Consider the following 25653-nt stretch of genomic DNA (forward strand, 5'->3'; position numbering starts at 1 on the left):
CGGCTGGCCAACTGGCCGTCGGCGACCCGAGAAGAGCCCCAAAAAAGGAGCTGTATTGGAGTATAATGCACATCTCTCTCTCTCTCTCTCTCTCTCTCAATATTTTTGCTTTTGGATTAGCTCCCGATTGGCTCATGGTATCTGGTGTAGCTCGATCCCTTATGATACGACGTAAGATTGCTCGCCCCAAGCCGAATAGCTTTTGCTGCCCGCCATCGGCGGTCCCTCACCCATACACAGCACGCCAAACCGCAGCTGAATAGAAGGAACTGCTAGTCGTAGACCGAGCTCTTTTCGACGTTGTTGGTCCAAAAGCCGTCCACTCGCTATTCGAGTTCCCTCGCTAAATCCCATCACGCCCACCCACTCCCCTCCCAGTCCGGCCCGTCGCTCTTCCATCATAGTCGACACCCATTCCAGGCTATCCTGTTCAGTCCAATCGTGCCCATTGCTTTCACCTTTGGAAAACCAAGATTTATATGGCTCAAATCTACCGAATGTTGGGAGAATGCCAGGGCCAGCGATACTGTCAAAGGGATCTTCGAAGAACTTGAACTGAAATCCATGTGTAAGAAGCGCAGTGAGGAACGAGTACTGAATCTCATAAATCGCTGCAGAAGATCCACCACCGTGGAAGCAGGCGATTCGAGGGAGGCTCTTATTCATTTTGCGTTCGCGGCTAACCTGTCCACCTCGCCCTGAGAAGGTAGTACGTGATGACTGTGCAGTTGATGTATAAAATGGAGAAGCTGCAGGCTCAGCGTCGAGGATGGCGTGCCTAAAGTACTTTTTTTATTCAGGCAAAACCTTCTGGGTAGTTGGGGTGATTCTTCCCCTTTTCCTTTTTTTTTCTTCTCTTTTCCTTTTTTTTTAACTTAATTAATGGTTATCTTCATTTTTATTTATTTATTTATTCTTTTGGTGCGGCGAGTGAAGGCTAGAACTAATCGATACTTACCGAAAGACAGCCAAAACTTGGAAGAAAACTACTGAACCATTGAATTAAAATGTGGGCCCAACTGGGCTTTTGTCGATCATTGATACATTAGTACGAGATTATCACGTTCCTTATCCACGTTCGCATACGTCAACTGCAGCTAAAAATGATTTGGCAGGTCGTATTGTGTCCGTCGTAGCCCATGTAGTCGCCACTGTTATTCTGTAGACAATATTGTAGACGATCCTGCAGGCTACAAGCAAGGTCGCCTTTTACGATCGCCGGGGTTGTAATTGTGGAATGAAAAATCAGCATATTCGACTACCTAAAAATGTCCAGACACCATAGGCGTCTCTATATGGTATCCTCAGATGGGCAATATCCATTTTGACACTCCTCCACCATTAAGCTTGGAGACGTGTAGCTCACATATTCATCTCATTGCAGTAGGTCTGTCTGACTCTCTGGGTATATCGCCTACTAAGGCAGAAAGTAGTACTATGCCAAGGCCCGAACAGCTTGACAACCCCAGGTGCGATGAATATGATATTACTCCTCGTAACACATCTGTGAGTACTCGATTCTTAGCTTGCCTAACCAGATCAATTAATTCAACAGAATTTTCAAATCCCTAGACCTGCAGGAGAGTCTATGAAAGGGTCTATCAGATCTTCAGAGTTGTGGGGATCCAAAAAAGGGGTACTCTGTTAGATTGGGAGTATAACTACCGTATCGACTTAGCCGATAGGAATCGAACGTATATGAGGTTTCTACAGACCAAATTGTTGAATATTGCTATAGGTACGACTCCATTTCAGCCCTGTGAATGAGGGCAACGAAGATGCTAATTTGCTGGCGTCTACTTTCAGGAATTACTGTACGGCAATTCAATATAATATGAGTAACTCATCGGATGCTATGACAAGACAGGCCAGGCAATCCAGGACCATGAATACATGACCAAGTATTCTAGTATGGATAAAGACACCAATTCATAGTGAAGCGTCTGCAACGAACGCAATTCAGTGTATCTGATAGGCTGACCGTTGGGACTGATCGAGCAGATAGTGATTACGTTCAACCATCTTGCCCGTTCCGCCCAAGGTAGACATGGTTATGGTTTGCCCGCCTCGTGGCAAGGTCTGATCAGGTGATTAGCCTACCCTACTCTGCAAGGGGCATGCCAAAGGAAGAAATGCATATGGCCAATCCAATCGTCATACTTTCACACTCATAAAGTAAGGAAGATGTATTTACCGTGCCGGGCATGTCTATATGCCGAAAGCATTGGGCGTACCAAGACTCTCGCTTATAATAGCACAAAAATGAGTTGGGTGCTGATCGGCCAGAATGCGGGGAAGTTTCTGGGATCCGGGGGAAAACCTCGCCAAGACTTTTTCTCACCGTCCATCAGCATTTTAATTTTTGTCTATCAACACCTATTCACCACAATAACTACAAGCTGCGCTCACCAAAGACAAGCTTATAGCTGATACCTTTGCTATGTAATACCCCCGTCTCTTTCTTGTCTATCTTTATTCACTCAACTCCTATCCCAGTTCAGTCTTTTCGTTTCCCCTTGATTCATCGCACCCAGGTGACTGGATATAGACGAGGTCTAATAAGTTCCCCGCATAAGTTCATTGGTTTGGACACATGGCATACTTCGACTATCCACGGTTGGCAACGCTCATGATCTTTATGTTGACGAATCTCGTGTCTCGCAGCGCCTTCCCCTTCAGCGGAGCGCTTCTTGGCGACTTGGCTCACGAAGAGCTTTGACGTTAGCCTACCGGCGATAGGCCAAATCTTCCGCAGTCAGCATCAAACATGAATATTCCGCCAACGGCCAAGAGCGCCACGAAACTCTGGCAGCTCCGACAAAAGGGATTGTTAACCTAACTGGGATCTCTTCCCAATATGCCCAGGTGCCGCGGCTCGCCTATCAACCCCGGCTTAACGAATGAAAGCAATTACCATGCAGCTCGGCAATTCCATGAATGACATGGCCCTGCTTCTACCTTGTGGAGAACTACTGAGCTCCCCGGTTTAACTACCGTGAATTTGAGCCAACTCGTTGAAGAGGACCAGTGAACGTGCCGCGTTTCTGGGCCATGTGGTTACTGGCCTGAAATTCGAGGCTCCCAGGTGTCCAATGCCCAGACCCTGACAGCGAAAATCTGCTCAACCCCAGAATCCTGCACCTTTGCAGTCATCCGAACCTCATTCCCGCACTGACTTTCGGCAAATCCGATCTGTCTCTTGCATCCGACAGTCATCGGGGGATTTCTTTTTCACATTGTGTATAAATTCACCCCGCATCCCCCCTTGCATGTCTACCGAGGATGCAAAGGTAGCAAGATCGGCAACTGTCCACCTGGCTACTGGTTCTTGAGCTCACTGTGATATAAAGTTAAGCGAGCATGGCGACCGAAAAGGGTGCCTTGGATGGTGTCGCGGATGAGAAGGCCGGCGATACTGAGGCTAACAAGGTCATCGATGCGGCTGAACACGGCCATGCTGCGACTGATCAGTATGGTCGCGTATTGATTGAGTTCGATCGTGCTGCAGAACGTCGCCTACGACTAAAGATCGATCTGTGCATCGTCCCCACCGTGGCGCTGCTCTATCTCTTTTGTTTCATTGACCGCGCGAATATCGGTAGGTCACCTGCATTGCGGACTGACATGCGACCCAAAGCTGTCTCATAATACATATCATGTCACTAGTGTAGCCGGGCACTAACCAAGACTACACTGCAGGGAACGCCAAACTCGCCGGGCTGGAGAAAGATTTGGGCCTTACGGGCAACGATTATAATACCATCTTGTCTATATTTTACATTTCATACATCATCTTCGAGATTCCATGCAATATCGCTTGCAAATGGATGGGACCCGGTTGGTTTCTTCCTACGACCACTGTGTTGTTCGGGGTTTGTTCCCTTGGAACGGCTTTCGTGCAGGATATCCATGCGGCATCAGGAGTCCGATTCCTCCTTGGGATATTCGAAGCAGGCATGTTACCCGGAATTGCCTACTACCTTTCGCGCTGGTATCGGCGCAGTGAGCTTGCATTCCGCCTAGCGCTATATATCGTCATGGCACCACTTGCCGGTGCTTTTGGTGGCCTCCTAGCATCGGCAATCTTAACGCTCGACCATTTCGGCAGCCTGCGCACCTGGCGCATGATCTTCGCGATCGAGGGCATCATCACAATTGGCCTCGGCCTCATAGCCTTTGTCACCCTAACTGACCGACCGGAGACGGCACGCTGGCTGACACAAGAGGAGAAAGACCTTGCCATTACCCGATTGAAGGCGGAGCGTGTCTCGACCACCGAAGTCCTCGACAAGATGGATCGTACCAAGATGATGCTCGGCATCTTTAATCCGGTCACATTGTCAACGTCGTTTATCTTTTTGCTCAATAACATCACCGTCCAGGGATTGGCATTCTTCGCCCCGACCATTGTCCGAACAATCTATCCGAATGCCAGCGTTGTTTCACAACAGTTGCACACTGTGCCTCCCTACGTGGTCGGCGCGTTCTTCACCGTTCTGTTCCCCTTTCTCAGCTGGCGCTGGGACAACCGCATGGTGTACTTTGTAGTCGCACCGCCCCTCATGATCATCGGTTATATCATGTTTTTGGCCAGCACCGAGCCCATGGTGCGCTATGGTGCGACCTTCCTGATTGCGAGCGGCGCGTTCGCATTTGGCGCCCTTTGCAATGCTCATGTTTCGAACAACGTAGTATCGGATACGGCGCGGTCGTCGGCGATTGGAACGACCGTGATGTTCGGCAACTTGGGCGGGCTGGTTTCCACCTGGTCATTCTTACCATTCGATGCGCCAAATTATCATATTGGGAACGGCCTCAACCTGGCCACGTCATCATTAACTATGATCCTCGGGGCCTGTCTTTGGATGTGGATGAAATGGGATAACAAAAAGCGGGAGAAGGTGGACATTGACCAGGCTCTGCGGGGCATGTCCCAGAAACAGATCCAGGATCTAGACTGGCGCAACCCGGCCTTCCGCTGGCGGACATAGAGCCAGCCGCAGACAGGGGGGTTTTTGCTTGGGCTATTTCGCTTGTGTCTAATATGGGAGCCGGGTGGTATTTATGTATCGGAGCATGCATAGACCGGTCATAGCCTGCATGATATCAGGAGAGGGACGCATTGCATGTATTGATTCATTCGTATGTAAATTTAAATCAAGAATATTGGCCATTTTTAACTTGTTGCCGTCGATCACAGCTTTATCTGAAGCACACACGGGAAACGTCCACGCAGGAACTTGCCGAGTAGCCGTAAGATACACCAATTAAACGACGACGGCCGAGCGGACGGACAATAAAGATGATCCTTGTGGGTGGGTGAGAATAGCCATAGGTGCTAATGTGTGTTTACTACTCCTGGTAGTTGCGCATGCATCGTAACACCACCGGTCACGGTCTCGCCGAAACCCTACTCTGAGGCCACTCCATCCAGCGCCTCTCTACCAACCGATGACAAATTTCTCACACTCTTTGACCTCCTGTCAATTGCCTATCAGTGCCACGGCTTCCCCATCACGTCTTCGGATCTCACCGATCCGTCGGGGTTTTTGTTCCAGTGGGTTAGCCAGTGTCTCCTTGGGCTAATTACCCGGGGGCAATCATGCCGTATTCGGCCGCGTCGGTGTGAGTCCGGACCAGATGACTAGCGCTGAGGCGAGTGGGAAATGACTGGATGGACCGAGGAAGGACTAGCAAGGGCCATGAATCCTTCGCGGGGATGGACCTGGGGGCGAACATCCATTTCTTATGAGTATGGACTGGACTAGTCCGCACAATCGTGAGACCTTTAATTCCCTTTTTTAAAATCAAGGTGGGGAAGAATTACTAATTTTTTCCCATTTATTTGCCAGATACGTTACATTTCTCCTAATTAGCTTCTTAAGTTAGGGTTTTTGAGGTCCACTTTCCCCAGAAAGAGCCAAAGAAATCTTGGCCACCACATGTGGATCGGCAGAGCGAGTCCGTGCTGGAGAGCCACTCAATCCGTTTGCTTTCAACGCCCCCGGTCACCAGTCAAGAAGGTCGAACATGGCTGCTCCAGATCCCCACCTGCTACGCTACATCCCGCATTCCTCGTGACAGTCCAGTAAAACTCGTGATGCCCTCCATTTCCCCAGGTCTGCCAAGCGGTCCGGCCGGAGAATTTTCTCGCGTTTTGGCCTTGGTGACGCCAGATGCCTTTCGGACGTTGACCGAAATCGTCCCATGCCCTAAGTATTACCGACATTGCTCCTGCTCGATCAGACTAGATGTGATCCAGATCCGATGCCGGGGAAAGCTCCAAATTTTTTTTTTTTTTTCGGCCGTAAAACAACTGGGTCCATGTGATTAGTTGTGCATGGCAGGGATATGTAGGAAAATGCAACGACTCGGACGAGGATGATGCATTAGACAGGTGGCCCCTTGTTCAGAATTTTTCTACGCTTTCTTTGTTTCAATGTTGTTTCCTTTCGTGTATATTTCGGCCGGAACAGTAGGACTGCTACACAATGAGAACAACGCCGAGCATGAGTTTAGAGCTAATAAGCTCTTCGCGAGGCTTCGGAACCTGGCCGACGGGAGGAACACACCCAAGGCTCGCGCCCTACATGTACCACCGTCTTTAAGCACCCTTGGCGACATCCGGCTCTTGGCCAACGCAGGCCCACCGGGCAGAGTTTCCTATTGGGGTGACAACATCGACCTTCGTTGTTCTAGCTCTAGGGTTGGGGGTGTATGTTGAATTTTACTTTTGGGTAATGGTCGGTTATTCCGATGTGTCTCCCCACGCTTTGTATCATCCCCCGCATTGTTCTATGTCACCACCATGTGCGAAAGAATCCCCAGTCGGTGGGATCGTCTGGGGTATATAATATCCTCGCTATCCGGCCTCCCTGTCCGTGTCACCATTGCGTTGTGACCCCTCTTCCCTTTTACCACTTGCGTCCTCTCCTTACTTGACTCTTACGCCAGAACGGCACCGAAGTCAGCGCAAGTCTTTCCCCCTCTCCCACAATGGCGGGCGCAAAGAAACCCGTCAATATCTTTCAGCTCAAAAACCTGGGCGATCCCAAACAGGTTTACAACTGGAGACTATGGCTCGCTGTCGTCTCTTTCGGGCTCATGGGTGCTGCTCGAGGTGTCGATGAGGGCTTGATCTCCGGTGCCTTCAACTCCAAGGATTTTCAAAGGACCATCAACTACGATTCGTACAGTAAGGTCGAGCAGACCAACATCAAGGCCAATGTCTCTGCCATGGTCCAGATTGGTTCTGTCGGCGGTGCTCTTTTGTAAGGACAATCCTATCCGTGGCGATGTCCTCCATGTCCCGACAACTAACCCTTTTGTTTCTCAGTGCCTTCTTAGTTTGCGATCGCATCGGCCGCCTCTGGGCTACCCGTCAGCTCTGTGTCCTATGGATCATCGGTATTGCTATCTTCATGGGAGCCAACGGCAACCTGGGTGCTATCTATGCTGGCCGTTTCGTTGCTGGTTTGGGTGTCGGTCAGACAGTTGTGGTTGGTCCTGTGTACCTGGCGGAAATCGTACGTGCAGCACCCCTTATTCTGTAAAGAGATCGTCGACTCACCATCGCAGGCCCCCGCATCGGTCCGTGGTCTCTGTACCTGTGTCTTCACTGGCTTTGTCTACCTCGGTATCGTGCTTGCCTACTTCACCAACTATGGCTGCCAAGTCAACCTCGGAGACAACACTCACAAGCGTTGGGTCAGTACATTACATCCTTAACAGTGGTCGCTAGGTTTCCTAACGTTTCCATAGGAAGTACCCACCAGTCTGCATGTCATCTTTGCCGGACTCATCTTCCTCCTTTCCTTCACCCAGTATGAGTCCCCTCGCTACCTCGTCAAGAAAGGAAAGTATGAGGAGGCCTTGAAGAACTTGTCGCGTGTCCGACATCTCCCCGAGGACCATGAGTATGTTGTCGAGGAAATCACCGCCATCCGGAATTCGCACGAGGCCGAGATGGAAGCTACGATGGGATCCGGTCCTATGGGGGTGATCAAGGAGGCCTTCCTGGTTCCCAGCAACCTGTACCGTCTGTACCTCGCCCTGATGGCTCAACTCCTCTCCCAGTGGTCCGGGGCCGGTTCAATCACCTTGTATGCCCCCGACCTGTTCGCCCTGCTCGGCATTACCGGGTCGAACGAATCGCTCCTGATCACCGGTATCTTCGGTATTGTCAAATTGGTCGCTGCTATTATTTGCGCCCTGTTCCTGGTCGACGTGATTGGCCGCAAGCGCTCGTTGCTGATCGGTATCACATTCCAGGCGATCTCCATGATCTATGTTGCCGGCTTCCTCACCAGTGTCCCGGAGATGGGCACTGTGGACGATTTCGTGCTCCCCGCAGACAAAGTGGGCCCCAGCCGAGGCGCTATCGCGATGATCTACATTTCCGGATTCGGCTGGGCCCTCGGCTGGAACTCCATGCAGTATCTCCTCACGGCTGAGCTGTTCCCGCTCCGGATCCGTGCCCTCGCGACGTCGCTGGCGATGACTCTGCACTTCGTCAACCAATACGGCAACTCGCGTGCGGTGCCTAACATGCTTCTCGGCACGGACCACGGCGGTATTACCCCCATGGGTACCTTCTGGTTCTTCTCCGCGGTGACCGTCATCGGCTGGTTCTGGGTGCTGTTCACCGTCCCCGAGACGGCCGGCCGGAGTCTAGAGACCATTGACCGACTGTTCGAGCTGCCCTGGTACAAGATCGGTCTGTACGGTGCTCGGGATGCCGAGCAGCGCGACATGGTGATGTCGGATAAGGCGCAGATCGCAGAACAGTCCAGCCACGTCGAGAACGTCGGCAGCAGGGACAACACGACTCGGGTCTAGATTGAGCAGTTACTATGGTATTTCTCTTTTCTGTTGTATGTCTGTATGTACGTTGAGATGAGCCCAAGATCCGTCGAACGGATATAATTCCTGAAGTCCACGAACTTTACGAAGCTTACTTACGAAGCTAAGAATATAAATATAAATCTAAACTATACGAATAAGAATCTTTTATTCATTACCATTACCTAGAACACCCATCCTCACATCACACTTCACATACAAAACGTAACTCGAGCATCCCAACACCCAAGATCCTTCTACCCCATCTTCCCAGGCAAAGGGATAATCACAATCCTCGCCTTCCTCGCGGCGTCCTCCCTCACCCTCTCCTCACCCCCTTCCCTTCCCAACCCAAACCCCCGTCTCTTCTCCAAAACATCCATCATCTCCATCTCCTCCACCTCCTCAAACGGCAAATCCACCCTAATCAACACCCCCCTGGGCTCAAAAAACCCCCCATTCCATTTCTCAATCACCGCCCGCAACTCTCCACTCCCAAGAATCATATTCCTCTCCTCCCGATTCCGCTGCGTCCGCCTCGCCACATAATACCCCGGTATAGCGCCTAGAAACCCGACCATGAGCCCCCCGATAGCCATCACCCCGAGACCCTTTCCAATGGCTGTGGTCCATTGTTTGCGGCTCATTCGGGCCGTGGTCATCACCTCGGAGGTGAAGTTTTCCCAGTCGGTGGGGGTGATGTTGTATTGGGTGAGGAGGGGTGGGTAAGGGAAGCCGGAAGTTGGGTAGGCGGATTTCGAGGGGATTTGTAACCCGCGAGTGAGGAGGGTTTCCGGGGCGAGGTTTTGGGGGGTTATTGAGATGGTGTACGAGATGCGGTTTCGGAGGTGGTGTCGGTTGGGGTATAGGGTGGTGGTGATGGTGATGATGCTGTAGGGTCCATTTTGAGGAGCTTTGTTGGTCTATGGGAATATACCGAAGTAAAGTATATGATAGAAGTAATTATTCTTCCTTCTATACAGCACCGTCCAGCAGGAGAATATAGAATTAAACACAATTATCCCAGATAATCCCACAAAACCCCCTCCCCAATCCACCAAATATATACCCCCAGAAGAAAAGGAAAATCACTAAAATCACAAACGATGACGCACAATGTCCCCCAGGCATCCATGATATCGCTCACAACTCCAATACGACGTAGTCACAATCTCATCCCATACTGGCAATTTGTCTATCCCCAATCTGTCCCCCGAATAGGCAATCATGAAGCTTAGTTGATCTTTGACAACGCGGCTGAGCCCGGGCCCCCTGTTCCGGTCGTTCTAGAACGGCCTATGACCTCATCAGGATCGAACTAGGCGGTGATTTGAATGGTTTACTTTAATGGAGCGTTGTGGGTGAGTCAGGGATCTGCGGGAGTTTTTAATTTATTTGGCTGTTTGGGGCAGGGCCGAGGTGGATGTCATCTGTGCTCAGAATGACTCAGGCAGCAATAATTGTTCGTGTTTTGTTTTGGGCGATAGGGTGGTTTGGCGGCAGTTTTTGGTTATCAGGGCGCTTTGTAGTTCGGGGTCTTGTTATTGGACGGGGTGATTCATGCAGAAAACCTACCATCTCCGAGTGTATCCAAGTGAAATATTTTGCTGGGCAGCATACGACCTTTTATAGAGATTTCAACTATATTTGATTACTAGTTCTGTACGAATATGTATCTGGTACTCCCGTTGATGGTCACAACGCTCAGTCCTGCGGACTACTTTTTTGAGTTTTCTATCCTCTGTAGTATTGTTTCCGACATCGTTTTGCTGTTAGCTGATCGGTACTCTCCCTATTCCACTCAATTTCTTTGGTCCAAGAACTTAGCTCCCGGTGCAACCACTCTGCTTCCAGGTATCGGCAACACGCTGGGCGAGTCAGTTAGAGTGATCGGCGGGTCGGGTTCGGCTCTAGGTCCAGTGTGACACCCGTATAACTCTACCGACAGACACTACCGTGAGGGCAGCTTTGACCCGGGAAGCTATATCTTCTCCTCTAATCCCGTCATCTTCAAGGCTACAAGACCCTGCGTCAGAGATTTGGGTGTACATTGGATTTTGTGGATAGCTAGTCTCAAACGTACACGCGTCTAGGGCTACTGTGCTCGCGGCCAACGACATTAGGATGATTGCTCCAATCCGCCTTGGTCCGCGCGGGGATACCGTGCGAGATTAAATTGCGAATGAGAAAGCGATCTCCCTTTCACACTCCAAACAGGGCGCCTACGATGCTAATAGTGGGGGAACAGATGGCAAGGCGTTTGGAGGCTCGACCACTCCTCTTGAAATTCTGAGCCTCCCAACAGCGGTTGTCTTTATTGGGTCATGTGGCAGTGGATTCAAGCCAGATACTGTGTTGCTGATGTCTTCAGCCTTGCGCTTAGTCCCTAAAGTGGTAGGCGCCCTGGTGAGGGGCCTCGTCGCAGCTAAAAGGTTCTTTTCGGCGAGATCAGCAGAGGATCGGGTACGCATACGCTGTACATGGAACAGCATTAGCCACCATTGACCGAGCGGTTGTCTTTGAGCCAAACAGCATCATGGTTCTGCTCCAGGTGCCAGTAGAAATATGTCCTCACATGACGGTACTTCTCTAGTGTTTGACCTCAGTGTGGGGGAAAAGAGAATTGCTACTTGATTTATAGGATAAACCATAACTGGTCTACCATTCGTGATACTACGTCTCAGACTCCCGCAGGACACGCACCTGATCCTCACCACGGACGATATTTATAAATTGTATTGAACCTTTTAGAATCAGCCCAACCAATAGGAAAAGGTGGGATGCCCCCACATGGGATGGGCGCTTAACCGGCCAATGACCTATCATACAGACAACTCCGATGATGATCCGACACGAGGGGACGTTTGACGTTTACTCCTCGTCTGGTCCTCATCTGGCCCTCTATTCTCTTCGCTCCTAAAACCCTGGCCGAACCGCAACTGCTGGCAAAAAGTCGGCGAATCCACGTGGGTCCTTCCCGCAGCGCCATTTTAGATCGCTGGCCAAAGAGTGATTTCCCTCACAACAGCCTCGCTATCAAACTCAATACGAGCCTGGCACACCCACCTACAGATGAGCGCGCGTACATCGAACATGTCATGATCACTTGCCGGTGATCACTAAGCCCCACTGTAGACAAAACGTATTAAAACTCCGCTTCCTTCTCTGTGCTTCGTCCCGGCAACAATCCCAGGTCAAGATTCTCGGTTATCTATCTTTTACTCTGGGAAGAATCAAACCAGCCCCCCTCAGCCCCCACCACCCAAACAACAGAAAAGAAAAGAAAAGGAATGGCAGAACCGATAGGTATAGCCTCTGGCCTACTGGCGTTGGCAACTTTTGCTTTCAAGTCGAGCCTATCGCTTTACGAGACAGTCAATAGCTTCCGGTCTCACACAAAACGTGTACGCGACCTGATTGAGGAGCTGGAGGCTTTGAGCGGTGTTCTCGCCCCGCTCCAGGAGCTGTTAGATACCACCACGGATGAGAATCTTTCTGCACTCGAACTGCCATTACGAAGCTGCGGCAATGCGTGCAGCGAGTTCGAGCAGGAAATAATCAAATGCTCGTCACGGTCCGCTAACCGAACCAGCTTCCGAGACTGGGCCAAGTTAAGGTACCTGGGGGATGATATCGATGGTTTCAGACGAATGCTGTCCGGATATAAATTGACGATCAATATTGCCCTTACCGATGCGAGCCTGTGAGTCTCTCTGATCGTGTGTAGAATCACTATGACCAATTCCCTTGGCCACCCTCCCGTAGCTAACCGGACCCCCAGCCGCAAAAGTTCCGTCAATGCCGAGGCCATTGAAAGCTACAAAGATCTCATAGAGACTACCAAGGCAGATCTTGAATCCCACCTGGAAACCATCGACGAAAAGTTGCAGCGTATCGTTGGGCAAACCGTGACCACAGAGGACGCAGATGCCTTGGAGCTGCGGCGAATCAAGGAAGAGCGCATGAGCACAGAGAAATGTCTTCAAATATGCGCCCAGTTATCCGACCACATTGATCAGATTCAGCTCTCAACCAAGAGCAGTGACAGTGCCGCAGGACCACCTGGCTCAGATGCTTACCCAGAACGAGTCACCGATGAGAGCTTGCAGGACTGTAAAAATAAACTGGCCGGCACGATCACTCAATTGGAAAAGCATATGCAAGACCTGACGGACCGATTACTGGTGAAGTCGAAAGCAGCGATGACGTCTGAGAAAGATATCATGGAGCTGAAAAGGCTGCAGGATGAGTGGCAAACCGCCCACCAGTGCATGGACATCTGCTCCAAGGCCGATACCCGGCTAAAGGAAAATATCAGCAACATTCATAACTATGGCACCGGGGATGCCTTGCAATTCATGGTTTCGACCAACGGGAAGACCATCAATGGTACAAACCGAGGTCTGGGGTGGAGGTCAAGGCAGGTTGGAGGCCACCTCAGCGATGCCTCCGTCCAACAGTTATCACGCGATATGACAAATATCAACTTTCGCATAATCGAAGCCGACGGCCAGACGGTGCGAGATTATACCAATACGATTCGTGATCGTCATGGCGATGCTGCCTCGGTGGAAGATTTCAGGGAGCGGTATGGGCAAGGTTTTACGCTCACCCCCAAGTCTGGGACCATACAGACGTCACCTACCAGCTTTCAGTAGCGGGTGGAGGCACGAACAGATCCGGTAGCATAAAGGAGGATCAAGGTTGCTAGAAGTAAATATACTCTCGGGAATTCTTAGTAAAGAGAGCCTAGACTATTATACGAGTATTATGACTCTTGTTCACGGCCCTGAGTAGTGGAACGATGCCGACCTATCGATATTGCCACCCATAATACTGGTTCCATTCTTTGACCTTTGTGTTGCCCTCCTCCTGGACCTCCGCGGCTTGGCCGTGACGTTCGGGTAGGGCTCGGGTCCCGAATTAATGGCGCCTTGTTCAGACTTGTGAGGTAACACTTCCTTGGCCGTGGCCCTGCCTTTGTAGCGGGCTGGTGCCGCATGAACTCAGCCATGAGGCGATAGAATGGGAAATCTCCCCGGCAAATTCCGCTGTGTGGATGAAACAAAGCGCTAAATCGAAATAGGTCTCTTCGACAGGTGACAAAGTGAGGGTTGGATTCGACTCATGGTCGCTCCAATGCCACGCCGTCGTTAGACTGCCGTACGACCGACTCATGTCGTACGCATACTGCGCCAGAGTCATCATCGACAAAGGCCGCTCGGCGGGCAGCTTTGCGAGCCCCGCTTCGCGCACAGTTCGGACCCCATCCTTGTTCTTTGCGAGGTCGTCGCACGTAACCACCGCCCGTTCCTCTCGGAGCTCGTGAGGCCATTCCCCAAGGGCCTACATACCCCGACTCCAAACCCGGAATGTGTGCCAGCCTCTAATAAATACAAAGAACCCATTTCATTTCATTATGGCCCGTGGCCATACTAATAGTAACATATTGTTAGACCTCAGGCTACACCCAAGATGGCTCAATTCATTACCCATGAGCAGCTTGGACAGGAATCGTTATCGTATGACTGTCGACGAGTTAGAAAGTCAAAACAGCAAGAGATCATATGATTGTACCTGGCCCAAGAAAGGCCAACCAGCAATGAGCACGCAAGCAGATCACTCTGGTGGGATCTACTTAACTAAAAACTACTCCTAGCTAACATTCACAATTCACCTTCGATAGGTGGGCAAGTGACTAAAGCAGAGCAGTGCAGTTTCCGGTAAATACCCCCTAGTTCGAAAATTAATATTCTTCTGTTGCTTGGGCTCGAGTAGCTATGCAAGGAGGATTTGGACTCGCATTTCCTTGGGCTTGTGATATACTCTTGACTTCACCTCCGCTTTGACTGAAAACTTCTTTGGACCTATCCGATGGAATAGACTTTTACAACGAAGCGATGCCTTAGTTCAATGCCCTTAGCGGAGATGAATAGTCACCCGCAACAAAAACCACTACCTCAAGTGGTGCTTCTGGTTTTGACCAATGCCTTCCCAGCAATAGGCCATGGCCATAACTAATATGCATCTGTATGGCCGACACGGTCTTATGGTCCACATATATCTCGGAGGGTCCACCAGATCTGCCGCGGATGGAGACTGGATCCGGACAGGCCATTATAGTCGTCTCCGATCCCCTTGCATGACCGGACACGTCTCAAAAGATTCGATAAAGCTGTGTGCTTTTACCACCGACGGTTGTATCGAGAGACAAATTTTGACAATCAAGAGTGGACAAGACCCCGAAAGGTTCTGGTTTTATTCATGTGCCACGTATATACGACCGGAGGTCACGTCCCTGACCAGTGAGATCTATTCCACCCTGTTCGTCGTATAGACTCGTTTAAAAACCTTACCAGCGAGGGACTCTGACATGTCATTCCTGTCACACCGACAGTTGACCCCATTTCTCAAAGAATAGAAAGAATGAAGGGAGTGCCATTGAGGGATCTGATTTGACAGATCTTATCTCCGCATCACGACGAATCTGGCCACATGACCGAAAGTATAAATACCGAAGCTAAGCCAGATGTGGGGAAGAGCAAACAAAGCTCCCTTGAGTCTTGACCTCAACCTCATCCTCCATCTCTCAACACTCAACCAACAGCTCTCTATTCACTCTCTATCGCTCCTATAACACCCTGATAATTATGACGACTCGTTACCGCGTTGAATGTGAGTTCCGACTTGAACCCCCGTCCTAATTTGTTAACTCTTCGCTGACGAATCCTACTGATGCTCTTAAGGTATGACGCATGCTAGCTCCGCGGTCCGTAGCGCTAACTCGGCCAGTCGCATCGTCGCGACCAGTTGATAGAATGGATCAAAGGCCTTTTGGCTGTTCCATTTGTCCTGCATTCACAACCTACGGCTGTCTACCAAGAGCACGGCGAGAATCTGGTCGCCATTGCGGCGGATACCCACCAACGTTATGCGGAGATCTTCCGGGATGTTGAGAACCTCATGCGCGATCATAGTACTCCTCTCCTGCCCCTGACTCACATCACCGTATCTGCCACAGTGGCCAGTACTGACATGTAACAATCTAGTTCACCACCAACAAACAGGAGCCCCCGGTAAATCAAAGCTCAATCTCCTCGTGCCAACTGTAGGCTCCTTCTTTACGCCCCTGCCCCTCGAAGACGCCTTCAAATACCAGGACAGCCAGCGGTTCATCAGCCGACGTCGCTTCGTTGCCCCGTCCTTCAATGACATCCGCCTCATCCTCAACTCGGCTCAGCTCCTGGGTCTCTTTCGCACCTCCGGCGTCGACCTGGTGACCTTCGACGGAGACGTCACCCTCTACGATGACGGCGCTTGCCTCACCGACGACAATCCCGTTATACCCCGCCTCATCCGTATCCTCCAGCAAGGCCGCAAAATCGGCATCGTCACCGCCGCCGGCTACACCGAAGCACCCAAGTATTACGAACGTCTAAAGGGTCTTCTCGACGCTGTCCACAACTCCGACGTCCTCACCCCGGCCAACCGCGACGGTCTCGTGGTCATGGGCGGTGAAAGCAACTTCCTCTTCCGCTACGACCACGCCTCTCCGCATAAGCTTACCTACGTCCCCCGTGAACAATGGCTTCTCGATGAGATGCACGCCTGGCAAGACGCGGATATCACACAGCTTCTGGACATCGCCGAATCGTCCCTCCGCGCTTGCGCCAAGAATCTGAATCTCCCCGTCGCGGTATTGAGAAAGGATCGTGCCGTCGGCGTTTATCCCCTCGACCGGACAAGGGTTACTCGAGAACAATGGGAGGAGACGGTCTTGGTTGTCCAAAACACTGTTGAGCGATCAGTCGTCGGCACTCGATTGCCCTTTTGTGCATTCAATGGTATTTTCCGCGTCTACGCCCTACACCCCCGGGTCTCGGCTTCTTACACTTCAGACCTGGCTAACATCAATCGTAAAGGTGGAAATGACGTCTTCGTCGACATTGGCGATAAATCCTGGGGTGTGCGCGCTTGTCAACAGTATTTCGGCGGCATCGACCGTTCCCGCACTCTCCACATCGGTGACCAGTTCTTGTCCGCTGGTGCCAATGATTTTAAGGTTTGTTAACAGCCTCTCCTTCATTTCTATTACCGGCTACAATACAATGTATTTATACTCATATGTGAAACTTAGGCACGCCTGGCTTCGACAACGGCCTGGATCGCGAATCCGGCTGAAACGGTGCAGCTTTTGGATGAGTTGGCAATTATTGAGAAATAATTTGCCTTTATTCATTACATAAGTTTTCGTTTTCTCTTCTCTTTCTCTATGGAGTTTGCCTTATAACTATTACGATTTACTAGTTTTGTTGTCGTTGTTGGTTGGGTTCGGGTGCTTTGAGCGAGTGTGAGTTTTGTCTAGGGAGTGTCTCGGCATGATTTGGTGAATATGCATTACATGAGATACGTCATAAAGGGTCAGAGACGATGTTTAATAATGCATACAGGTATGAAGAGCGATTTGTATAAGGGAGATCATAATTTTCATTCAATAATTCCTGTCTGTCATGATACATACGTAGCAGCCATCACTGCATCTCAAGTTTCGTTTTTATTCTTTCCGGCCAGGTATGTATGTAAAAGGGAAGACGACCAGTCTTCCCACCGGCCACGAGATTCTAACCACCCAGCTCATTAACGCCTTTTAACAGTGCAAGTTCTTGTTCTGATGCTAACGTTTAACAGTTTTCGTAGCAAGACCAGCTCGTCTTGCCTTCGCCGAAGCTGGCGCGACCGGACAAAATGTTGACGGTGCTCTGCAAGTCGAGCCAGAATTCGTTCTTGGGGCGACGGCGTGGCCAGTCGGTCTCGGTCGCCTCCAAACCGTTGGCGCCGCCCATCGGGGAGAAGAGTACCTGGGATCCCTTGACACCGATGACGGTCGCAGAGAGCTCGTCGGCGGCAATCTCGTCGGCGGACTTGCCAGAGAAGCCTTCGATGTGCTGCATGCATCGGATGGCCATGCGCAGGGCGCGGATTCGGTCCATCGGAGAGGGCTTGCCACCCTGCTGGAAGTGACCGGGAACTGCCGCACGCGACTCAAAGCGGCCCTTGGCTTCCTCCTTGATCATGTCGGCGATGACCTGTGTGGTGTAGGTGCTGGAAGCGGTCTCATTGCGCAGAATGATCTTTCCGGCGCGGTTGGCTCCCTTGTCGTGAGCGAAGTTGTTGCGCAGGAAATCGATATCGCGTGCCAGCATCTTGATATCGATGCCTTCCTCTGGGATGTAAACGGCCGAGGCACCAACCGCAAGACCCGCGGTCGTGGCGACGTAACCGGACTTACCACCCTGGGTTTCGACGACGAAGACACGGCGGCGGGAGGACGAGGCTGATTGACGGATAGCGTCACAGAAGTCGATCAAAGTGTTTAGGCAGGTGTCGCTGCCCAGGGAGTATTCGGTACCCGGAACATTGTTTGAAATGGTGGCCGGCAAGACGACCATGGGGATCTTGAAGGCTGGGTATTTCTCGCGGGCCTGGCGCAATTGGCTAACAGCAGTGAAAGCCTCGAAACCACCAACGACAAACAGACCATCGAACTTGAACTTCTCAAAACACTTGGCAGTGGTCTCAAAGTCCTCGGACGGCAGACTTCGGTTGGTTCCGATGTCTGAACCACCTTCGTTGACCCAGGTGTCCTGCTCCTCCCAACTGACCTCGCGCACAGAGCTAACAGGGCTGTCTGCATGGTGCCGACAGAGGCCGGGGAAACCGTTGTGAACGGCGAGGGCCGTGTGTCCACGAGTCTGGCAGTAGGCGACGGCAGCACGGGTGGCCTGGTTCATACCTCCGGCAGGTGCACCGACATGGATAATGGCAATGCGCATCCGCTGCAGAACGTTAGCTTTGTTTTCGCACAGCCATAGAGCACGGCATACCTTGTTTTCTGGGAGGATCAACTTGGGGTGGTCGGGGGTAGCAGTATTCTTGTAGGCGAAATGGTACTCCTTGAATTCGGAGTCGCGCAGATGCATAGCCTCGTCGAATTTGCGCTCATGAATGAGGTCGGCGACTTCCTTGGTGGCCTTCACTGCATCCATCAACGGCGTGCGCAGCAACTTGTTCTCGCGGACGGTGATAACCGGGGACGGAGATTCGGGTGTCATATCCAAAACGGCACGAACGGCTTCCACGCCCTGTAGGGTCGAGAGGGTACGGTCATAGGCACATGCTGCTCCTCCTCGTTGAGTATGACCCAGGACGGTCACCCTAGTATCCAGATCAAGTCGGTTGGTCAGAATGTCCTTAATCTTGCTGCTCGTGATCTTGTTGAGTTGACGGTCATGAGCGCCCTCGGCCACAATGACAATCGTCCTCCGCTTGCCTCGCTCCTGACGGTTCTGCAGGATATGAACATTAGCACGCAGATGAACCGGCTAATTTCATGATTCCGCGATCGCTTACCTTGGTGATGATAGAGCACATGTCATCCTCCCAGCCCTCACGGGGTGGCATCTCGGGGATAAAGAGCCAGTCGGCGCCAGTACTGATAGCCGACATCAAGGCCAGCCAGCCACAATGGCGTCCCATGACTTCAATAACGAAGCCTCTCTGGTGGGAATAAGCGGTGTCGAAAACGTCGTCGACCGCATCACAGATGCGGGTGAGGGAGGAATAGCAGCCGATGGTAGCGTCTGTGCCGGACATGTCGTTATCAATCGAGCCCACCAGACCAACGATGTTCAACACCTTGTAAGGAACAATCTGTTCCTCGGTCAATTCGCCCGTCTTGACCAGTTCTTCCAGCAAACCAGGCCATTCGGAACGGAAGAGGTCAGCACCAGTCAAACTTCCATCACCACCGCAAACCACCAGAGCATCAATACCCCGGACAATCATGTTCTTAGCGGCCTTCAGACGACCGGCACGTTCCCGGAAAGCCATGCTACGAGCTGAACCGATGAGGGTACCACCCCGGGAGAGCCAGCCACGGACATCTTCCCAGTGTAGCTGACGGATCATATCTCCGCCATGGACCAAACCTTCGTAACCTTCGTAGACAGCATAGGCTTCACATCCGGAGTAGATAGTCATGCGAACGACAGCCCGGACGGCGCCGTTCATACCAGGAGCATCACCACCAGAGGTCAAGACACCGATACGGCGGCGCTTGGCAGGCTCCGCGGGGGCGTGTGTCGTAGCCATCATGCCGATGACAATGTATTAGAGAACTATGGGAAAACAATGAGAAGTCAAATCAATGATTAGATCTAAGGAGTGACAAACAAAGGGGTCCTGAATGGATAGTGGAACAGGTGAGGTTTAGATAACTTGTGTGACGGTGGGGGGGGGGAAGAATTCCGGTGAGAAAAAGCGGGAGTGGGCAACGGTACGTCACTGACTGGAACTTGATAAGAAAGTGAAACTAAACCCGAGAGTCGATTCAGTAATGATTCGAGTGTTATATCACCGAATGCAGGATCCCCCTACAAGTAAAACCGTCAGACAGTGTGCCTGGATTGTTGATCTCCGCGTGTTTCCCGTCAACTTAAGCAATTCCTGCCGGCTGCTGAGGCATTGAGAAAGTCTTGAACTGCAGGTGAAGAAAAAAGGCTATCGTCGCTGATGTCACTGACATTGCCCATTCGGAGCAAGCGTCCGGAGCTATCACGTGAGAACCCCTCTAGGGCAGGGCTTGTGTCAGCACGTGCAACGGCGGACAGCTCTCCGTGGCGGAGAGTGACGCCATCTAACGGTCAGCATGGAGCCCTCGAAGCATCATCGGAGAACCGGACATCTTATGTTCTGCGGTCTCTGGTTGGCTACAGTTTTCCACTCTTCAATTACTACTTCGAACTTGACCCGGCGAGCGGCTCCAATAGCTCCAGTTTTATGATATCAGGCCACAGGGGTCAGGATATCCCTTGTCTTACCATCTGGCTCGACAGAGCTTTCCTCCGTCCATTGTGAGAGACAACAATCAACGCCTTTCGTTCTTAAACTGGAAAGGTGATCAGTGATATACGGTATATATAGCATATAAGTTCCCGTAATGTGAGTCCATCCAATATACCAGTTTCGATATGCATTAGTACTTGACCCTCAAGCGATCCAATATAATGCTCCGGGTGCCCCATAGTTCTGGAGCTGTTTTTTCCTACCGGTCAGGAGCTCCACTTCATCACTATGCCTCTTTGGGTCATCCTTTTGCACAGTAAACACTACTGAGTAAACATGCTCTTATGCCACCTGGGAAGGAAAAAAGGTTTGAATACACCGGTAAACTAAGTTAAGTAAAGATTACTGGGGATTCTCAGTGAGATAAAGTAGTTCGTGGCTGAGCTAGTGTAATTGTAAATTTCACACATGCTGTTCAACACGATGTACTATTAGTATGCTGCCAAAACCGTGCATTTATATATTCTCCTATACGGAAACGGGGATAGCTAAGGTCAGTAGCAGCTTACTTCCACCATAAGAGGGTGACACATAATATCATAATATTAGCTCGATTGCCTGATAGACAAGATGTTTCAATTGTTAAAAGAAAGGGTATAGGATTCCTAGAATTGCTATTTCAAGGAACTACACTGCGTGGACCAAACAGGATCACGTGCCGACTCACCGCGTTGCGGCAATCCAATCAACACCAGCTTCCCCAACGTCAATCTTCAGTACTCCCATCTTTCTTGATCCAAGCTCTGCTGCAGCAGGGTGACAACCGACGTCATGTCCGATTCCTTCAATCTCCCTCTTCGTCCCTTGATAGAGAAGCGCGAACGTCCAGATCCGCTTCCCGTGGAGATCGCCCAGATTAATGCTCAGTATGAGTCCTTTCGCGATGTCACCGAGGACAGCCTACGGGCCAAGATTGAAGCCGACAAAACCAAAGACCCATGGTCCGACGAAGAAGCAAACGACAACGCATCTGCCGACGAGGATACTACAGAGCGTCTAGATCAACTGTATAAGCGTCGGGCGGCCATTACCCAATTCGCCCTGTAAGCTCGACCCATACGGAGGATATCTCGTGCGCTAATCGCTTGCAGCCAGGCCCATATGGAAGCCATGTTCGCCCTCGACTTTGTCTCCCTTCTGCTTTCGAAGCATACTCCTCGTCAGGCCGAAATGTCCATGTCCGCATACCTGAAACAAGTTGCGCCCCTCGGATCGCTAAACTCGGAAATTGTCAATCCGCCGCCGAAGCCCGAGTCAGCGGCTCGAGACACCAAGAACGTTTCGCGTGGATGGAGGCTGCAAAACTTTAACTCCGCGGCGAGTAAACTACTCGACTCCGCGACTAGACTCGAATCTGAAGTCGCCTCGGAGACCAAGTATTGGGATGAGGTGCTGGCGGTGAAGGAAAAAGGTTGGAAGGTGTCTAGGCTGCCCAGGGAAAGACAGGCCCTTGGGGTACAGTATGGCTTTTTAGAAGGTGAGATCGATTCGTTTCAGTATAGTCCGTACACTGACAGCCGTAGCTACACCAATCTTCCGCGACCGGGGCTTGGCGGCTTTACGACGGACCAACGACGGAAGTTTGATACTAGACAAAGGTTTAATTCCACTCAAGGCGCGAACAGTACGCGTGCGTGTGAGGAGCCGTGGTCAAATCACTGGGTGCTCGAAGAACCGACTGGCGTCGGATAACACCGAGTCAATCGAGAGTCGTATCCTGCAGGCGCGTGATACGGTATACGAAGAGGAACTGTTTCATGAGCTGGTACGTGAGGCAAGAATATTAGGTAGCCAGGGTGTCACGACACGCCAGAACCTAGTTCAGTTCCCAGTGTCGGAGGAGCAAGAGGTCTTATTAGATCTCGTCGACGGCGATCAGATGTCGCCTGAAGATGAAGCAGTGTCCTCCAACGAGCACGCTGTGGTGGCAGACGCCCTTGCCCATGCAATCCGTATCTTGCTCGCCTACGCTCATCGCCAAAATCTGCGCCGAAGGACACAGCTCCCACCGCCACTAACCCCAAAGCGCCGCCAAACCACAGAATACCAGCTCCTCCGACCGGTGATGGCCTACCTGCAGCATAGCTCACATGTGCGATGGCTTGAGTCGTTGTTGAATGATATTAACCAAATTTTGAAGTCTGCTGGGATCACCTGTGATTTTACAGCGACTCCCTTCTCGTCTCTCAGTCTTCAGCGCACCATCAATGGGGTTCCAAAGGTAGAAGCTTTGGTCCAAGAGTTTTTGTTACCCTACGAGTCGACCTTTTCTGCGCAATTGGTCACCCCTCAAAGCTCGTTTCGGGTCAAGGTTCGCACCAATGTCACATCCCCACCACTCGGCACTAACTATGAGGTCTCACTCAACATGCCTCAATATCCCGATGTCCGTCCGCCAAACCGCATCGGCTTGCAGGATGAGGCAGCCTCTGTGCTCACGCATTTTGTGCTGCTGGACATCCTTACGGCCATCACACACGCCAAAGGCTCACCCGCAAATGGTATCAAGCAAGAGACTGGCCGCCTATTAACATGGCAAGCAGCGTATCCGCATACTGGCGAGTTACTCGCCCTCTCCAGCACCGGACAAAGCAAGAAAATGAAAGTGAGCTTATCGCGCCATGAGCTAAATGTGCGGACACACTCCGTCAGGGGAATTGATGGGTTTGGTCAGCCGGCTGCTGATAAAACACCGGCCATGCGCTCGCAGACATGGAAGTCCGATGGCACTCCCGGCCAGCCTAGCCTGATGGACTTTATTGCTGAAGTATCCAAGGAGTAATGCGAGAATACCACTTGACTCTAGTTAGGGAGGATGAAACTGTCGGATACCTCTCCAAACGGCTGAACCAAGTTCGATCAATCGCATGGGCTAACTACAGACAATTGGCTGGTATACTAATATATAAAAAGCTGCTTCAGCACCTCTATTTCAAGGTGATATGCATTTGGTGGCTTGGACTGTCGCTGCCATAGGTAACCGCATCAAGGATCCAATTCGAAGGATTCAATTGCATGACCCACCGTCAGTGGCCCTTTCAAACGTGTCTCATGGATCCCGTACGCCTTTGGCAGCCACGCGCTCACGTCTTTCCCCATCATTATCCTTGCCAACGCTTCTCCGGCCAGCAAGCAGTTGGCCATGCCATAGCCGTTGAATGCAGCCGCAACGTATTCCCCATCGCCCTGTCGCCCTATCATTGCGGTTTCCGCACGTCCGACAACGGGAAGTCCGTCTGCGGAGAAGCCCATAATCCCACTCCACCCACTGGCTAGCCTCCATTGTTCCGGTCCGTCGTAGCCAAGGAAATGTGGCAGCTTCTCTTGTAGATGCTTGATGGAGTCTCCCTCGACCTGACTGTCGTCCGCTGATAAACAATGGTCGATTTGCGTGTCCTCTCCGCCGAAAAAGAAATACCCCGTCTTCGTGTTCTGCATGAGATAGTACAAGCCCGCAGCATACCGATTGGACTGTTTATCATAGATAACTGGGTAATGGAAACCCCATGAAAGATCCTCACCGCGGTTGGGCATGATACTGCCTGCGTCTTGCACCGTCATCGTTCCCTTGAAGGGATAGATTGGACCGCGGAGTCCTGGGAGCAAATGTCCTGCATGTCCATTGGTACAGTGCGCGATCTGAGTTGCGCGTAGGCTTCCTCGGGGTGTATGCAGGGTATAGGGGTGGGAAGGGTTCGTCGCATCGGAAGCGATAGAAGTAACGGGGGTCTGCGTTTCGATATTCAACCTATGCCCGTATTTCTCCAGGAGACAGGCAAAAGTCTTGGTCACGAGCCGGTAAGGCCAGATGGTCCCGGCAGGAAGCAGAGCACCCCCAGCGCCGTCCAGACGATACTCCCTCTAGACATATTAGCCACAATGAAAACTATACCAATACTCAATCCAGTCAAAGCACATACCTTCAGCACTTCCCTATCAAGAACCGTATATACCCCCTTAAGATCCGGTAAATCCCCCTCCAAAGCTTCCACACTCCTCTTGAACCTCTCAAACCCATCCTCCTCTAGAAAAACCCTCACCTTAGCCACCTCCTGCACCTCACTCTCCTCCACCTCAAACCTTCGCGCCAACTCCCTCATCCTCCGCAAATTCTCAAACGTAAACCGCACAATCTCCCCCGCACTCTCCCTCCCAAACTCCTCCACCAGATGCAAATACTCCTCCCCGGCATTTGCAGCCAATTGCCCTCCATTCCGGCCCGTCGCACCCGAACACAAAGCCCTCGCTTCTAGAACCGTAATAGTAAGATCAGGATGATCGTCTAGGAGAGTAAGTAGTACCGAGAGACCAGTTATTCCAGAGCCGATGATGGCGACATCGGTTTTGAGGGGCAGAGAAGGGGATTGCGTATTACTGAGGGTGTGGGGTGGGGTTTGCCAGTATGAAGACGTCGGGTTGGGTTTGGGGAGGCCCGGGTCTTGGGTTAGGAGTGCTTTGAGTGTCGGTGTTTGCATTTTCGGGTTTGGTTGATGGTTTGGCTGTTCTCTTTGGTGTGTGGATTGTGTTGGGGATGAGGTTGTTGTTTTTTGGTGGTTCTCTGGAGAGGGGAGTGTGGGGTTGAGTGTAATGATATGATAAATTAGTATGCGGGGAATTTAACTGATATGATATCGGATAATCGTTTTTATTTATCTTGATTCTTGGTAGAGAGATGGGGTTTTTTCTTGATATCTGGTGTTTATTCTATTGGGTATTCCATGGCCCAACCTGGAGATTTTGTAAGGCACGTGTCTCTTTCTAACCCTGAAAGAGGAACATGGATGAGCTATATGCCCTCTGCTTCTATCGTGCTTTTAGACGATGTTGGGTATATATTGTGGCTTGTCCTCTGGCGCAAATAGTTGGCCAGGATAACTTGAAGGGATACTGTTATTAGGCCCTCCCTTT

At 51.2% G+C, this 25653-nt stretch overlaps 10 protein-coding genes across 10 annotated transcripts; 6 read left to right on the forward strand and 4 right to left on the reverse strand.

The window, feature by feature from the left end:
* Positions 1-159: 159 nt before the first annotated feature.
* Positions 160-666, reverse strand: BDV38DRAFT_282670 (uncharacterized protein; the record flags this gene model as incomplete). Its single annotated transcript, XM_032059842.1, has 1 exon — positions 160-666. The coding sequence occupies one exon, from the start codon at positions 664-666 to the stop codon at positions 160-162; it is 507 nt and encodes a 168-aa protein (XP_031913799.1).
* A 2295-nt stretch (positions 667-2961) lies between these two features.
* On the forward strand, positions 2962-5159 carry BDV38DRAFT_83371 (putative MFS transporter). Its single transcript, XM_032064009.1, has 2 exons — positions 2962-3598; positions 3700-5159. Exons 1-2 carry the CDS (start codon positions 3361-3363, stop codon positions 4989-4991), a joined length of 1530 nt encoding a protein of 509 aa, XP_031913800.1. The 5' UTR covers positions 2962-3360; the 3' UTR covers positions 4992-5159.
* Positions 5160-6860: 1701 nt separating this feature from the next.
* On the forward strand, positions 6861-8968 carry BDV38DRAFT_83401 (putative MFS quinate transporter). The gene is made up of 4 exons (XM_032064010.1): positions 6861-7271; positions 7337-7526; positions 7579-7707; positions 7762-8968. The coding sequence occupies exons 1-4, from the start codon at positions 6997-6999 to the stop codon at positions 8836-8838; spliced, it is 1671 nt and encodes a 556-aa protein (XP_031913801.1). The 5' UTR covers positions 6861-6996; the 3' UTR covers positions 8839-8968.
* Positions 8969-9098: 130 nt separating this feature from the next.
* On the reverse strand, positions 9099-9976 carry BDV38DRAFT_282673 (uncharacterized protein; the record flags this gene model as incomplete). The annotated part of the gene is made up of 2 exons (XM_032059843.1): positions 9099-9732; positions 9957-9976. The coding sequence occupies 2 exons, from the start codon at positions 9974-9976 to the stop codon at positions 9099-9101; spliced, it is 654 nt and encodes a 217-aa protein (XP_031913802.1).
* On the forward strand, positions 9888-10505 carry BDV38DRAFT_246141 (uncharacterized protein). The gene has a single exon (XM_032054510.1). It carries the CDS (start codon positions 10265-10267, stop codon positions 10490-10492), a length of 228 nt encoding a protein of 75 aa, XP_031913803.1. The 5' UTR covers positions 9888-10264; the 3' UTR covers positions 10493-10505.
* Positions 10506-11981: 1476 nt separating this feature from the next.
* BDV38DRAFT_83529 (uncharacterized protein) lies at positions 11982-13639 on the forward strand. The gene is made up of 2 exons (XM_032064011.1): positions 11982-12544; positions 12623-13639. Exons 1-2 carry the CDS (start codon positions 12132-12134, stop codon positions 13497-13499), a joined length of 1290 nt encoding a protein of 429 aa, XP_031913804.1. The 5' UTR covers positions 11982-12131; the 3' UTR covers positions 13500-13639.
* Positions 13640-15396: 1757 nt separating this feature from the next.
* Positions 15397-17170, forward strand: isn1 (IMP 5'-nucleotidase ISN1). The gene is made up of 5 exons (XM_032064012.1): positions 15397-15514; positions 15575-15587; positions 15634-15817; positions 15891-16903; positions 16979-17170. Exons 1-5 carry the CDS (start codon positions 15492-15494, stop codon positions 17063-17065), a joined length of 1320 nt encoding a protein of 439 aa, XP_031913805.1. The 5' UTR covers positions 15397-15491; the 3' UTR covers positions 17066-17170.
* Positions 17171-17329: 159 nt separating this feature from the next.
* BDV38DRAFT_246181 (ATP-dependent 6-phosphofructokinase) lies at positions 17330-20689 on the reverse strand. Its single transcript, XM_032054511.1, has 3 exons — positions 20190-20689; positions 19252-20018; positions 17330-19187 (listed from the first exon to the last, which is right to left on the reverse strand). The coding sequence occupies exons 2-3, from the start codon at positions 19993-19995 to the stop codon at positions 17523-17525; spliced, it is 2409 nt and encodes an 802-aa protein (XP_031913806.1). The 5' UTR covers positions 19996-20018; positions 20190-20689; the 3' UTR covers positions 17330-17522.
* A 785-nt stretch (positions 20690-21474) lies between these two features.
* Positions 21475-23629, forward strand: BDV38DRAFT_83710 (mediator of RNA polymerase II transcription subunit 17). Its single transcript, XM_032064013.1, has 3 exons — positions 21475-21788; positions 21837-22222; positions 22269-23629. The coding sequence occupies exons 1-3, from the start codon at positions 21517-21519 to the stop codon at positions 23525-23527; spliced, it is 1917 nt and encodes a 638-aa protein (XP_031913807.1). The 5' UTR covers positions 21475-21516; the 3' UTR covers positions 23528-23629.
* On the reverse strand, positions 23630-25421 carry BDV38DRAFT_292660 (NAD(P)/FAD-dependent oxidoreductase). Its single transcript, XM_032062056.1, has 2 exons — positions 24666-25421; positions 23630-24606 (listed from the first exon to the last, which is right to left on the reverse strand). Exons 1-2 carry the CDS (start codon positions 25218-25220, stop codon positions 23731-23733), a joined length of 1431 nt encoding a protein of 476 aa, XP_031913808.1. The 5' UTR covers positions 25221-25421; the 3' UTR covers positions 23630-23730.
* Between the last annotated feature and the right edge of the window lie 232 nt (positions 25422-25653).

The sequence above is a fragment of the Aspergillus pseudotamarii genome (genome assembly GCF_009193445.1).
Source record: "Aspergillus pseudotamarii strain CBS 117625 unplaced genomic scaffold BDV38scaffold_25, whole genome shotgun sequence".
NCBI classification, from domain to species: domain Eukaryota; kingdom Fungi; phylum Ascomycota; class Eurotiomycetes; order Eurotiales; family Aspergillaceae; genus Aspergillus; species Aspergillus pseudotamarii.

Excerpts from the sequence above, each read along its gene's own strand:
- BDV38DRAFT_83529 (XM_032064011.1), top strand. The coding sequence starts at position 12,132 with ATGGCAGAACCGATAGGTATAGCCTCTGGCCTACTGGCGTTGGCAACT. Across the intron at positions 12,545-12,622 it reads GCCCTTACCGATGCGAGCCT|CCGCAAAAGTTCCGTCAATG; the intron begins GTGAGTCTCTCT and ends CCGGACCCCCAG.
- BDV38DRAFT_83371 (XM_032064009.1), top strand. The coding sequence starts at position 3,361 with ATGGCGACCGAAAAGGGTGCCTTGGATGGTGTCGCGGATGAGAAGGCC. Across the intron at positions 3,599-3,699 it reads CATTGACCGCGCGAATATCG|GGAACGCCAAACTCGCCGGG; the intron begins GTAGGTCACCTG and ends ACTACACTGCAG.
- BDV38DRAFT_246141 (XM_032054510.1), top strand. The coding sequence starts at position 10,265 with ATGTCATCTGTGCTCAGAATGACTCAGGCAGCAATAATTGTTCGTGTT.
- BDV38DRAFT_83710 (XM_032064013.1), top strand. The coding sequence starts at position 21,517 with ATGTCCGATTCCTTCAATCTCCCTCTTCGTCCCTTGATAGAGAAGCGC. Across the intron at positions 21,789-21,836 it reads GCCATTACCCAATTCGCCCT|CCAGGCCCATATGGAAGCCA; the intron begins GTAAGCTCGACC and ends AATCGCTTGCAG. Across the intron at positions 22,223-22,268 it reads ACAGTATGGCTTTTTAGAAG|CTACACCAATCTTCCGCGAC; the intron begins GTGAGATCGATT and ends TGACAGCCGTAG.
- BDV38DRAFT_83401 (XM_032064010.1), top strand. The coding sequence starts at position 6,997 with ATGGCGGGCGCAAAGAAACCCGTCAATATCTTTCAGCTCAAAAACCTG. Across the intron at positions 7,272-7,336 it reads TCTGTCGGCGGTGCTCTTTT|TGCCTTCTTAGTTTGCGATC; the intron begins GTAAGGACAATC and ends TTTGTTTCTCAG. Across the intron at positions 7,708-7,761 it reads ACAACACTCACAAGCGTTGG|GAAGTACCCACCAGTCTGCA; the intron begins GTCAGTACATTA and ends ACGTTTCCATAG.
- BDV38DRAFT_292660 (XM_032062056.1), bottom strand. The coding sequence starts at position 25,220 with ATGCAAACACCGACACTCAAAGCACTCCTAACCCAAGACCCGGGCCTC. Across the intron at positions 24,607-24,665 it reads TTGATAGGGAAGTGCTGAAG|AGGGAGTATCGTCTGGACGG; the intron begins GTATGTGCTTTG and ends TAATATGTCTAG.
- BDV38DRAFT_246181 (XM_032054511.1), bottom strand. The coding sequence starts at position 19,995 with ATGATGGCTACGACACACGCCCCCGCGGAGCCTGCCAAGCGCCGCCGT. Across the intron at positions 19,188-19,251 it reads TGTGCTCTATCATCACCAAG|AACCGTCAGGAGCGAGGCAA; the intron begins GTAAGCGATCGC and ends CATATCCTGCAG.
- isn1 (XM_032064012.1), top strand. The coding sequence starts at position 15,492 with ATGACGACTCGTTACCGCGTTGA. Across the intron at positions 15,818-15,890 it reads GAACCTCATGCGCGATCATA|TTCACCACCAACAAACAGGA; the intron begins GTACTCCTCTCC and ends GTAACAATCTAG. Across the intron at positions 16,904-16,978 it reads CTGGTGCCAATGATTTTAAG|GCACGCCTGGCTTCGACAAC; the intron begins GTTTGTTAACAG and ends TGTGAAACTTAG.